This window comes from Oryza sativa, chromosome 3 (assembly GCF_034140825.1).
Source record: "Oryza sativa Japonica Group chromosome 3, ASM3414082v1".
NCBI classification, from domain to species: Eukaryota; Viridiplantae; Streptophyta; class Magnoliopsida; order Poales; family Poaceae; genus Oryza; species Oryza sativa.
In genome coordinates this window covers 32,088,130-32,100,358 of record NC_089037.1, presented here as the reverse complement: position 1 = coordinate 32,100,358, position 12,229 = coordinate 32,088,130, and the positions used below count along the sequence as shown (strand labels likewise).

The 12,229-nt window shown below is 46.0% G+C and overlaps 2 protein-coding genes and 2 long non-coding RNA genes across 4 annotated transcripts; 1 reads left to right on the top strand and 3 right to left on the bottom strand.

The window, feature by feature from the left end:
• Positions 1–3,103: 3,103 nt before the first annotated feature.
• Positions 3,104–4,426, bottom strand: LOC136355720 (uncharacterized). Its single transcript, XR_010740031.1, has 3 exons — positions 4,287–4,426; positions 3,945–4,130; positions 3,104–3,831 (listed from the first exon to the last, which is right to left on the bottom strand). It is a non-coding gene; the product is annotated as an uncharacterized lncRNA (long non-coding RNA).
• On the top strand, positions 3,104–6,479 carry LOC4334147 (COBRA-like protein 3). The gene is made up of 6 exons (XM_066308565.1): positions 3,104–3,390; positions 4,012–4,091; positions 4,334–4,790; positions 5,171–5,330; positions 5,421–5,701; positions 5,805–6,479. Exons 1-6 carry the CDS (start codon positions 3,288–3,290, stop codon positions 6,095–6,097), a joined length of 1,374 nt encoding a protein of 457 aa, XP_066164662.1. The 5' UTR covers positions 3,104–3,287; the 3' UTR covers positions 6,098–6,479.
• LOC136355719 (uncharacterized) lies at positions 5,805–7,177 on the bottom strand. The gene is made up of 2 exons (XR_010740030.1): positions 6,874–7,177; positions 5,805–6,082 (listed from the first exon to the last, which is right to left on the bottom strand). It is a non-coding gene; the product is annotated as an uncharacterized lncRNA (long non-coding RNA).
• A 532-nt stretch (positions 7,178–7,709) lies between these two features.
• Positions 7,710–9,057, bottom strand: LOC136355718 (cytochrome b5). The gene is made up of 3 exons (XM_066308566.1): positions 8,866–9,057; positions 8,293–8,359; positions 7,710–8,199 (listed from the first exon to the last, which is right to left on the bottom strand). Exons 1-3 carry the CDS (start codon positions 8,950–8,952, stop codon positions 7,952–7,954), a joined length of 402 nt encoding a protein of 133 aa, XP_066164663.1. The 5' UTR covers positions 8,953–9,057; the 3' UTR covers positions 7,710–7,951.
• Positions 9,058–12,229: the final 3,172 nt, after the last annotated feature.

Sequence of the window (12,229 nt, the reverse complement as noted above, 5' to 3'; positions counted from 1 at the left end):
GATGTATACGGCATCTAACTGGAAATACGATGCTTACACGGTTTAGTTAGAAATATGTGCTCAACTGCTCACATTGAGTTATGAAATTGTGCTATAAGTTTAATCAGCGTTTTTAACAGGATGGTCTCCCGTTTGAATTGTAATAAAGAGAAAATGATTTTCAGGGAATCATTATCCAGAAATATCCTGAAACTTCATTTTATAACGGAAGTACAACTCTGTCGACCAGTTGCTACGTGATATACGGATGTACCACTCCTTTGATACAATCGGATAACGTAAAAAAGAAAATTGTATTTGAGAATAGTTAAGCTTCACAATATGTCCATGATTGTGTTTGTTATCGTGGGTTGGGAACTAATCTCTATACATATAAAATAGAGCGACGACTAGCCCGTGGTTAATTAATAGGTTCGAACCGTAATTACAAAAGTAATCACTACTATGCCAGACCAATTCATGATTTTCGCTAAATTGGATTTGTTCTCTCCCAAAAATCGTGAGTTGCAAAGATAAGAACCATAAAAATCGAGATCTAGAATAAGAAAAGAAACCAAGGAAACCATAAGAGTGAACACTAGTAGTGTCGTCTTTTTTTTCTCTTTTTTCACTCAATGATTCATACGAATTTGCCGACCAAAAATTATATGCCTATTCATAAGGTCTCACTGCTAAGTGTTACAAAATTTTGTGCACTGGAACTCGTGGTTATGCACCCGAATCCTTTAGTATGGAATATCATATTTTCCAAGTAAAAACCCCCGTGATATGTGAAATAATAAAAATGTGCTTTCTTTTTTTTCTTGTGGAATAAGAGGCCCTCGTACCTCAATGGAATATATGTTTGTTTTCATTAGGTATTGGACTAAATATAATAAAAAAACCTACAAAAATAACTTAATATGATTTTTTAAAACAACTTTCCTAACATATATTTTTTAAAAATACATCGTTTAGCAGTTTGCGAAGTGTGTGCGTAAAGAATAATTAAGTAAAGTTGGGAAAGAGAGGAAAAGAACTAGTGTAGCTCATTACATTTGGATGCCCCCAATTCCCTCATGTCCTGTTCAATGTGTTTAGTTTGCGGATGACTAACTCTAATTTGGTTCCGTAGCTAGAAGTTTTTCTTTTTTGAAAAAAAAAGGAGCAGAACTTATTGCAACAAAATTAATGTTCTCAAAGAAATTTATTGTAGCAGATATGAAGAAGAAAGTTCGTTTCAAATCATGGAGTGTTCATTCATTTGTCAGGCGTCAGTGCGTCACTAAACTTATGAATGGTAGGGACCAAAGATTCAGCACATTATGAATGGAGTACATGATCACCCTCATGCTTTGCATGTTTGGGACTTTAATTTCCAGGTTAATTTAGCGCTTAATCTTGCAAATAATTAACTGATTATCATTCTCCAAACTGTTCAGATATATTTTTCTATTAGCAGGTTAGCAAAAATCTCCCTGCTAAAAAAACTCCTTGCACAACCAATCTCCTTAGCTAACTATTCAACCAATACAGACGTTTGAACAACCTTAATTAACTGATCGATGAGTCTCGAAAATTTCAACAAAAACCATCCACTCCATCACTGACATGTTGGCCAAAACCATTGTACTCAGCTCATTCATCTGATGCTTCCAATAAAGAAAAGGAGAAAAAAAGAGCAAAGAACACATGGAAGTTGTTAGCTACAGACTACACACATACAGCTGGAGATTTCGATGCAAATACAATTAATTAATTAGCCATGAGCAAAACAAAAAAGAAAAGTGCATAAGCATAACTATACTGAATTGTTTAATGGCATGGCCGATCGCGATTTGGTTGTTGGCACGTCCAGATAATAGCACCAATTAGTGTGATGGCGACGGTGTCCACGGTGTTGGTTGGTGCACCGAGCTCAAGCAGCTTTCTTTGCCTCTTCCGTCCTAATTAAGCTGCATCTCGCGTGCATCATCGCTGGTTGATTAGCGCCAGGACTAAACTAAACAGCCTCGTTCTCTCTCTCTCTCTCTCTCTCTCTCTCTCTCTCTCTCTCCTGATTCTTCTGCTCTTCTTTTTATTCCCTGAAGTGTCGGCTGCATGTGTGGCTTGGCCTCTGTCTAATCAAAGTCATCAGCCTCTGTCACTATTTTAACAAAGCTAGTAAAGCTGGTCGAGTGTTTCCCGTTTTGCCCCTTATGACTGGCTATTGTAGTACTAGTCGACTATTATCACTTGCAGGCTGCAGCTAGGTGAAAGTGAGAGTGTAACAAACCTTTTTGTTTGGAATGATTGCCTCGGATCAGGACTTCAGGAGACATTGTTAACATAAAAAACACACTATACCATTAAGTAAACGCAACACTGAATAATGGAGTGATTGATCAATTTTGTTTTGAATACTAACTGTTTTTTTAAGTTCTTTGCATTCTAAACTTGCACGAACAGATAAGAGACATGCAGTTTTATATGTAGCGAGTTTTCTAAGAACGGTATAAACGCATACGCTTACAACTCACGTGCACTCATAGAAAAAAAAAGACACACATGCATACTCTACCCTATAAAACACTTCTGAAAAATTAACGAAATCACCATTGATGTCTACCACCGAAAAATAGTTAACCATAAATACAAATACCAACGTCAAGTTCAGAATTTAAATATTAGTTAACCGTAACAGCCGAATCACACTATCAAACACAGACATACATTCCCATAAAATTTTCCGATTAACCTCTCAATCAGTTGCGGAGGGGAGTTGATTTTCAGGTCGTCCCTGTTTGTCTGAACTCTGGAATCGCCAATGCAGCACATCAACAGCCGTGTGAGCGAGGGGCATCCCCGTAAAATCACCCCCAGATGTTAGTGCGTCCACATCCATCTACCAGACTCCCTCCCACGCTATCGCTCGCGGGCTCGCGGCAACCAAAAAAAAACCCCAATATTACCCTTCTAGGCTTCAACCTCCACGAGAACGCCCGCGCGGGGGAGGAGAGGAGAGCGACGAGACTGAGGTGACGCGCGCCGCGTCGTCGTCTCGTCGCAGTAAAAAAAAAAAACAGCAGGGGAGGAGCCCGCACATGCTTTAAGCCCCACACTCCTCACACCACCACCGCCCCCCAGATCTCCCCACCACCTCCGCTCCTCGCTTCCCAATTGCCGGCGGCCGGACGGACGCCGACGCGCGCATTCCGAGGGGAGGCAGGCGGCGCGCGAGATCGGCGGGGGGTTGCGCGCTGCGGCTGGCTGTACTGTACCTACCTGCCTACCGGTGTGGTGGTGTGGTGTTGGTGCCGTGTCCGGGGATGATGGCGGCGGGTGGCGGCGCCGGGAGCGCAAGATCCGTCGCGTGGGGCGCCTCCGCGCTGCTCGTGGCGGCGCTGCTCCTCTCCGCGCCGAGCGCCACAGGTTCGTCGTAGCTTTGCTTCCCCCGCTTTCTTGGGCCACCTGTATCATCTCGCTAGCTCTCTGCTCGTGCTGCCGTGTCCGTCGGCCGGCCGTCGCTGTCGCCGGCGAGCTTTGTTAGGCCCCGATCGCCGATGAGGAGGATGATCGGACGAGGTGGCCGCGAGATTCCGTCGCGTGCGTGTGGGCAATGCGACTCCCGGGCTGCTTGTCCTTACAGTGTCGGTGGCTCCAGTTCGGCGTCATTGGCTTCTTTCTGTTTTTGGTACTCCTGGTTGGGCTCCAAATTCACTAGGGACTTCCATTTCTCTCATGCTTGCACGAATTCTGAGGTCGAATTAGGTAGCTTAGGGCAATTGGGAGGAGCACACACAGAGCTTCCTTACCAGCACCAGTCTTTGCTATCTTCGCTGAATCTTCATCTCAAGCATTTCGGTGATGGATCTGTTCAGTTCAGGACAGAGAAATTAGTGCAAATTTCTTACTACTTCTAATTCAGATTTTTTTTTTAGAAATAATATTCACCGCGAATTTCTTATTAGTTGTGTGGTGTGTACCTTTTAAATCGGAATCGGGATGTAACTTAATGCTTAATTCATATTCTCTCTCTTTTTTTTCTTGCAGAAGCTTATGATTCGCTGGATCCAAATGGGAACATCACAATAAAATGGGACGTTATGCAATGGACTCCTGATGGTTACGTTGTAAGTAGCACATCCATCATTCGTATCTTTCATCTCAACCTATTATTGAGCGATAATTTTATTTTATAGAAATTGTCTTGCAATGCAAAACTAATAGTATAACTAACAAGTAACAACTGATTAGAAATATGTGCCACAGATAATAATACAGTAAGCAAGATGCATGTTATCATATTATACGGATATCTGGTTAACCTGTATGTTTGTGTATCATGATTTTCCCCCAAATGTCTCCTGTGCAGGCTGTAGTCACAATGTTCAATTATCAACAATTTCGGCACATCCAGGCACCTGGGTGGCAGCTGGGGTGGACATGGGCGAAGAAGGAGGTCATTTGGTCGATGGTTGGAGCACAGACCACTGAGCAGGGTGATTGCTCAAAGTTCAAGGGCAACCCACCCCACTGCTGCAAGAAAGATCCCACGATTGTTGATCTGCTTCCAGGCACCCCATACAACATGCAAATTGCCAATTGCTGCAAAGCAGGAGTTATAAATACATTTAACCAGGACCCATTAAATGCTGCTTCATCCTTCCAGATCAGTGTAGGTCTTGCTGGGACTACAAATAAGACAGTTAAGCTGCCTAAGAACTTTACTCTTAAGGCCCCAGGTCCTGGGTACACATGTGGGCGTGCTATGATTGTTAGGCCTACTAAGTTTTTCACCAATGATGGGCGCAGGGCAACCCAAGCTCTAAGTAAGTAGCTCTCTTTACTGCCTGATATCAATTGCTTGTACTCTTTGAGTAAATGCATTTGCACTAAACGAACAAAAATCTTGCATGTTTAAGCTAGGCTACCATATCTGTAGGGAAGTGAGAAAATGTAGTCCATTGAATGAGAAGAGATTATTCTCTAAGTGAGATGAGTTCATTACCTAGGAACGTTTGTTTGTTGTAGGTTATTGCTCGGCTTCATAGAATGTAGCATAGTACAGTTAATATTGTTGTCTAGCATAAAATTTATGTCAAATGCAGATAAGCATCGTGATGGCGTTATGAGAAGTTAAATTATGTTTTAAGTCTTATACCAGAAATTTCTCTTTATTGATTCTTAACAAGATAAACTCTACTTGCAGTGACATGGAATGTGACCTGCACATACTCACAATTTCTTGCTCAGAAGACTCCAACCTGTTGTGTATCTCTCTCGTCATTTTACAATGACACAATTGTGAACTGCCCAACATGCTCTTGTGGCTGCCAAAACAATGGGACTAGTCCTGGGAGCTGTGTAAAGTGAGTTACTAAGCTGTTATTGTTATTTCAGTTCCTATCGAGGCCCTAATTTTCTGCAAAAGCTTTAACAAGTTCCATTCATTTCCACAGTGAGAATTCACCCTATTTACAATCTGCCATCGATGGCCCTGGCAAATGGACTGGCCAACCTCTTGTCCAATGCACTTCCCACATGTGCCCAATAAGAATCCACTGGCATGTGAAGCTCAACTACAAGGAATACTGGAGAGTAAAAGTCACGATCACAAACTTCAACTACCGCATGAATTACACACAATGGAACTTGGTCATTCAGCATCCTAACTTCAACAATATCACCCAGCTGTTTAGCTTCAACTACAAACCACTTACTCCATATGGAGGCAGAATAAGTAAGTAAATTGTTTTACTTAACTTTCAGAGTAATAGAATGCACCTGTGACATGCCCCTCCCTCCTTCAACCTCTCTGACAGAATTTGTTCCTTCTATTTTAGATGATACTGCAATGTTCTGGGGAGTAAAGTTCTACAACGATTTGCTCATGCAAGCTGGCCCACTTGGAAATGCGCAGTCAGAACTACTTCTGCGGAAGGATTCTATGGCTTTCACCTTTGACAAGGGATGGGCCTTCCCCCACCGTGTGTACTTCAATGGTGACAATTGTGTCATGCCACCTCCAGATGCATATCCATGGTTGCCTAATGCAAGCCCTCTAACAAAACAACCATTGACGCTCCCGCTCTTGGCATTTTGGATTGTGTTGGCTACTTTCCTGGCTTATGCATGATGGGTGAAACAAAAAAAAAGTGAGATTCAAGTTGTCAGGTTCCACGGTGTACAATACAACATATCAGTTGTTCATTCACTTACCTGGTTACATAGAAAAGATGTTGTCACGCTGAGGAAAGCTGATACATGTGTGTTTTGTAAGTTAAAGGGGCAAAATGTATTTCTTGTTTGGTATATACTGGGCACAGCACTTTGGTGAACTTAGATACTGCAAATTAGGTAATTACAGTTGCACCTTTTGTATTTTATAGCAACCCAGAAATTTAATTGAACTATATGACTTCCTTTCTTGTAGTACATGTATAGGTTCCATAATAACGTTTTGTAAGATTTTGTGAACAGAAAGGATGCTGTTGAGTGAGATCATTTAATTTCTTTTTCTTGCTTCCTGGTATATTGAGCTAAGATACCAAACTGATGTTAGTGTTCACTTGTCAGATAACATGAACCGATTTTTTTTTTTGTTTTGTTTTTGAAAAGCTGTTGTGAACGATTGAAGAACATGTAATCCAAAGATCATAAAACCATAACGAGCAACAAGAATATCCAAATATGCTGAAGAGAATCATCGCATATTTGTTTTTACATTGTAAAAGCTACAACCTTTAGTAGGACAAATTTAATGATTATTTACTAAACTAGATGAACTAGCTGTCTACTCCGGTACTCCTCCAAAAGAGAACCAGACCTCCAGATCACTACAATAAACATAGAACTAGTGCAAAAACTGCACCACAACATCACAGCAACATAAATTCCTTGAAACACTCTTACCTTCATAGATGATCTTGGTTCCAGTTCCAGGTCCTCAAACACGCTCAATGTTTTTGGCTTGTGCCAAGATCTCTACCTTCTTCAAAGGGAACCATGTTTTGGCTTGTGGAAAGAGCTGCTGCTCTGAATCCTGAAACCTTCAGAGATCAGACTATCAGAGACCATATGCTGTCTATGGCATGGAATATATACCCATGAGAAGAGAAAGATTCAGTGCAATGGAAGGGTGGATATGGTTCGCCCGTAGCTTTTGGTTTGTTGGTCAGCTGCACTTCCAAGCAAACCCAGCTTGAAGCTCAGCATCCTGACCATCTTCCACATGGTGGTTGCTTGCTCTGCCTTTAAGCAATGTCGTCCAATTGGAGTTACTCAGGAGTCAGACTCATTAGAGTCACCAGGAATGAAAATTCACCAACTCTTACCAAGCAATGTTGAACCTGAAGCATCAAGGGAGGACAAAAATAGAAAGAAAAAAAAAGACTGATAACAGTTACCATACATCTTTCTGAAATCTACGGCTCAGCTATCTCCACCTTATTCAAAATTCAAATTGTTCGACAGAGGGAATAAACTGGAAGAAAATGAGATAACAATGGAGGAAACATCTAATGTTCAACGCAAGAATGATGTTGATAAATCCCAATCCAAATGGAACACTGATTAAAAAAAAATGTCCGCTTGTAATTTCAGCATTGCATGATACAAACTCTGAAAAGAGAATTACAGAAAACTGAAGTGGTTCAGACAGAAAGCATAATAGGCTGAAAAGCCATGATATTCAATAGCAGCAGCAGCAGTTCCATGTTATTTTGTTTTGCCATCAGCGCTCATGATCGTTTGCATTGCAAGGATGTTTAAATAGTATTGAATCCAATAATTCATCAAATGACTGTCACCTTGACAATATAGTTTTCATAAATTTCAAACAAATATTTGAATTAATGTACCTAAGGACCCAGTGTTTGTAACTTTTGGGGCTATGGACAGAAATACAATATCACCATCCATGAGCGGGTAAAAATGGGTCGGTTTCCCTCAATGCCTCATATGGCCCTTCAATCAATGTCACAAAAGATTATCACTTCTGGCGTGCATACAGTACAGCAATAACGACTGATATCCCGACTACTGTCGCTGGAATGGGCCAGTACTGTGCTGCATTGGCCATCAGCTTGCTTGCGAAGTTCACATCCTGCTCCTTCCTGAAAACCTCCATCTCAGGGATGTTGGGTGTTGGATCCAACTCCCCAATGAAATAATCTTGCATTAGCTCCTTGGCACTCTCGCTGTGCCCCGCATCATCAAATTCCTCCTTGGCATCCTTACCTTATAACAGACAATCAGATATGATCAGTCCACCTAAATAAACTAGGTATTACTGAAAAAAGAAACATAAGATTAATGGAGGGTTATCAGTACCGGTCACTTCGAGCAGAACATCAGCACCCCCAGGATGGTCGTCCAGATACTTGGTGACATCATAAATCTGCAGCGCATTCATTGACACAGCATGAACTTGTCTGAATAGTAGGTAAGAACAACGTAACATGTAGCCATGCATCAGATCTCTAATTCTTTAGTGACCCTAGCAAACAATTTGACCATAGCCTTCAATAGTTCAATGCAGGTAAATACGACGGGTTTCCACAAGAAAGAATGATAGCCCGCACTATAACCACAGCGCATTAAATCACTACTCCTGACTAGTCGCCTGACAACAAATACCACTACTGCATCGCAAGATGGTAAATTGCAGTTTAGCACAAAGAAATCGAGCACGCGATCTAGTAGCCATTCCGTCGAACAGGTTACGGGCGACATCTTGACCGAGCGAGCAGCGAGCTTCGCACGGTCGCACCCCCTACCAATCCACCCACCCATCTATCTCCCGACCTTACACCGTTACACGTGCTACTGCTACTTCAGCAGCAACGAGGAGAGCTAAGATGGGGAGCGAAGGAACGGAGGAGAGCTAAGATGGGGAAAGCTTACCTTGCCGTCGACGACGACCCAGCAGTCGTCGGCGGTGTTGTGGCGCGCCGCGTCCTCCAAGCTGTACAGCTTCGTCAGCGTCGGCATCTCCTCCTCCCTCTCCCTCTGCTCCGCTGCTTCCAATCGGCGGCGGCCAAGAATCACCAAGGAGCGAGACGAGTCTACCGCGGCCTGCCGCGGAAGAAGAACAGCGACTGCTACTTCGTTAGGGTTCTGGACTTCTGGTGACACTCGACGGCCCAACAGCCCACGTCTCAGGCCCAATCTAAAGCCCATGTATGCAAAATAGAAAAGGAAAAAGTACTCCGAAGGTCCCTCAACTTGTCATCTAGTTACAAAATCGCCCCCCAACCACAAAACCAAATATCAACTAATTAAAGCCGATCACAGTATACCCTTCGGTGTTTTGAAACGATAGGACATTTCACTTTCTTTCGCAATATTTCTGATCATGACTCAACCACTAGGAAAGGGGATTGCTTACTCTCAGCACCTTTCTGTCTAGCTTGAGTTATCTTTTAGTTCTCTCCCCTCCCCTGGCACTGTATGGGTATAGGTATGGCGTGCAGGCCAGCCCCCCTTGGATTTTAGGTTCCATATGGACCCCACATGTCAGGGTGCCATGTCATCTCCCCCTTCCTTCTCCTTTCTTCTCTCCTCTCCTCTCCTCTGGGCAAGCCGGCCGGCGGCCGGGGGAGGAGGCCGCGGGGACAAGGCGGGAGAGGAGGACGAGATGCCAAGCCCATCATCCATTGCTAGCATTATAATCTACCTCATCATCGCCATTGCAGTTGCAGAATCAGCGCATCACCCATGGCGATGGCCTCCACCCTCCCGCTCCTCCTCGTGCACCGCTCCACCCCTCCGACTCCGAGGTCTACCGCGCCGCCGCTCCTCCACTCCCGCCGCCTCGCCCTCCCTCCCCGCCCCGCCTCGCTCCCCGCGACAACCGTAGTCGTCCACCCGCACAAGGACGTCCGCCTCTCGAAGCTCCACGCCGCCTCCTGCTGCGATTCCGCCAACTCTAGTTTCCTCAGGTGCCCAAACATGAGCTACAGCAAAATTCGAATCATCAGAGTAAGTAACTGATCATAACTGAGAAACAAACAAGCAATTAGGACTGAATCTGATAGAGGAAAACCAAGCCTGGGCTGGGCTCCAAGTCTCCAACTCCATTCCACCAGAAAAAGGATTTAAGACAAGAAAATATCACGCCGAAGTAAAAAAGAAGATGAAAACACTAATGTGAAATAAGAAGAAGCAAACTGAACTGAATCAAGTCTGTCCCTCAGAACGCCTATTCTCAACAGTGCATATGGAAATATCGATCGATCGGTTCCTTCAACCTCACAAGCAGCATAATGCCGACATGCCGTGGAGGGAGCGCCAACTGAACTAAATCAAGTGCTCAGATTACTAAACTGCTCATCACTGGGACAGACCACATGAAAATCCATCGCACGCCTCAGCAATTCAACCGACTAATTAATAAATCAGGCATATATAGAGACAGAAATGCAAGGGCAAACTAAATACAGGTAGGTAGCAATGGACAGCAAGGGATTGGTACTGATTACTCCATGGCCTTGAGCTCGAGCCAGGCGGGCGACGGGCTTCCGCTTTTGCTGGTTCCAAGTGGTGGGGGAAATGGCGCTAGGAGGCCGCCGCGCTGCGCCGTAGTGGAGAGGATGAGGAGAATGGAGGCGAGAGATGGGCTCCCCGTCTCCTTCCTCTTCAAGTGGTGCCACTCCGGTGAGTCAAAGAGGGATCGAAGCGTTGGCGGCGACAACAACAAACAAAGCGGCGCATCGCCGCAGTGCCTCTTCCACGGTGCCTGCTTCCACCTCCGCGCCCGTCGCCGCGGCGCCCGCCTACGCCCGGCCCGCCCGCTGCCGCGCCGCCACACCACCCCGCCGCCCGTCGCCGGGCGCCCTTTCCTGCCTCGCCCCGCCTGCCGGCCCGCACGAGGGGGGCGGGGAGGCCGGCGAGCTCATGCCGCCCCGAGCCTGCGCGCCGCCGTGGACGCTAGCCCTAGCGCCGTGCCCGTGCGGGAGCAGAGAGCGAGAGGAAGGAGAGAAACAGAGAAAGAGAAGAGGGAAAGAAGGTAGGTGCTGATGTCTGACATGTGGGACTCATGTAGGTTCTACGCTCACTCAGCTGTCACGTAGGATAAAACCAGGGTTAAAACCACCGAATGATCTATTGTGACCGGTTTTGATTAATTAAGAGACGCCGGATGTTTTGTGGTTGGGGTGCGATTTTATAACTTGATGACAAGTTGAGAGACCTTCGGTGTATTATTTCAAAAAAAAAAAAAGAAATCCAACCCAACCCACTTAACTACTATCTCGTCTTCCCTAAAGAGTTAAGTTCACTTTAGGTCCCTCAATTTGTCACCGAGTTCAAAAGTCGTCCATGTAGCACAAAATCGATACAACGCATCCCCCAACTTGCAAAACGATGTAAACGAGGTCACTTGACAGTATTGTCCTTGGTTTGGCTAACGTGGCGCTGCTTTGACTAGGTCTTCGTCCAACATGACATTGACGTGGCGCTTACGTGGCAATTTAATCCTGAAAAATAATAAAACTCGTGGGACCCGCATGCCAGTTGCACTAAAAAAGGTGGGGCCAATGTGACCCCACATACCATCCTCACCCCTCTTACTCTGCTCTCAATCCCCTTTCTCTCCCCTTGCAAGTGGGCGACAGGCGGCGGAGGGTGCGGGGCAGAGCGAGGCGGGCAGCGGCCAACGGGCCAGCGGAGCGTGGCGGGCAGCGTGCGGTGGAGTGGAGCGAGCGGGCGGAGCAGGCGGCGGCCAACCTCACCCTCTTGCCTCTTCCAACGGTCATGGCGGCGGTCGCGGCGGCAGGGATAGGGCCGACGGGAGGAGAACATGCAGGAGGAGCGGAGGGCAACCTCGTAAAACACCTGCTGCTCCTTCACTTCTACCGCGCGCCTCCGCACCCGCTACCGCACCTGCTTCAGGTCACTGCCGTCGGTCACCGCCGTGGCCATCTCACCTCCTCCTGGTGGACGTGGTGACCGCCGTAGATCCGGCGGGACTTCATCCCTAGGCCCACCTCATTGTCGTCCTCTAGGTCCGCGAAGGAGTTCTTCATCCCGACAAGGGGTTATCGCTGTTGCCGTCGTTGCCTGGCGCGCGTCGGACGAGACGGCGGCCATGGATGTGGGTAGCGGGTGGTGGAATCAGGCGCTGACGTCGGTGACGGGTTTTCCCCAAACCCACCTCCGTCGTCTGCCATTGACGAGCTCGGGCAGCGACTCGTTGCCGCAATCTCTTTTCCCTCCTTTTGGCGTGTGGGCAAGGAGTCGCGGCGACAGCCGGAGCGAGAGGAGCGGC

Coding starts and splice junctions, on each gene's coding strand:
- LOC4334147 (XM_066308565.1), top strand. CDS start 3,288: ATGATGGCGGCGGGTGGCGGCGCCGGGAGCGCAAGATCCGTCGCGTGG. Junction 4,791..5,170: donor CAGGGCAACCCAAGCTCTAA/GTAAGTAGCTCT, acceptor CTCTACTTGCAG/TGACATGGAATGTGACCTGC. Junction 5,331..5,420: donor AGTCCTGGGAGCTGTGTAAA/GTGAGTTACTAA, acceptor TCATTTCCACAG/TGAGAATTCACCCTATTTAC.
- LOC136355718 (XM_066308566.1), bottom strand. CDS start 8,952: ATGCCGACGCTGACGAAGCTGTACAGCTTGGAGGACGCGGCGCGCCAC. Junction 8,360..8,865: donor GGGTCGTCGTCGACGGCAAG/GTAAGCTTTCCC, acceptor AATGCGCTGCAG/ATTTATGATGTCACCAAGTA. Junction 8,200..8,292: donor TGTTCTGCTCGAAGTGACCG/GTACTGATAACC, acceptor GTCTGTTATAAG/GTAAGGATGCCAAGGAGGAA.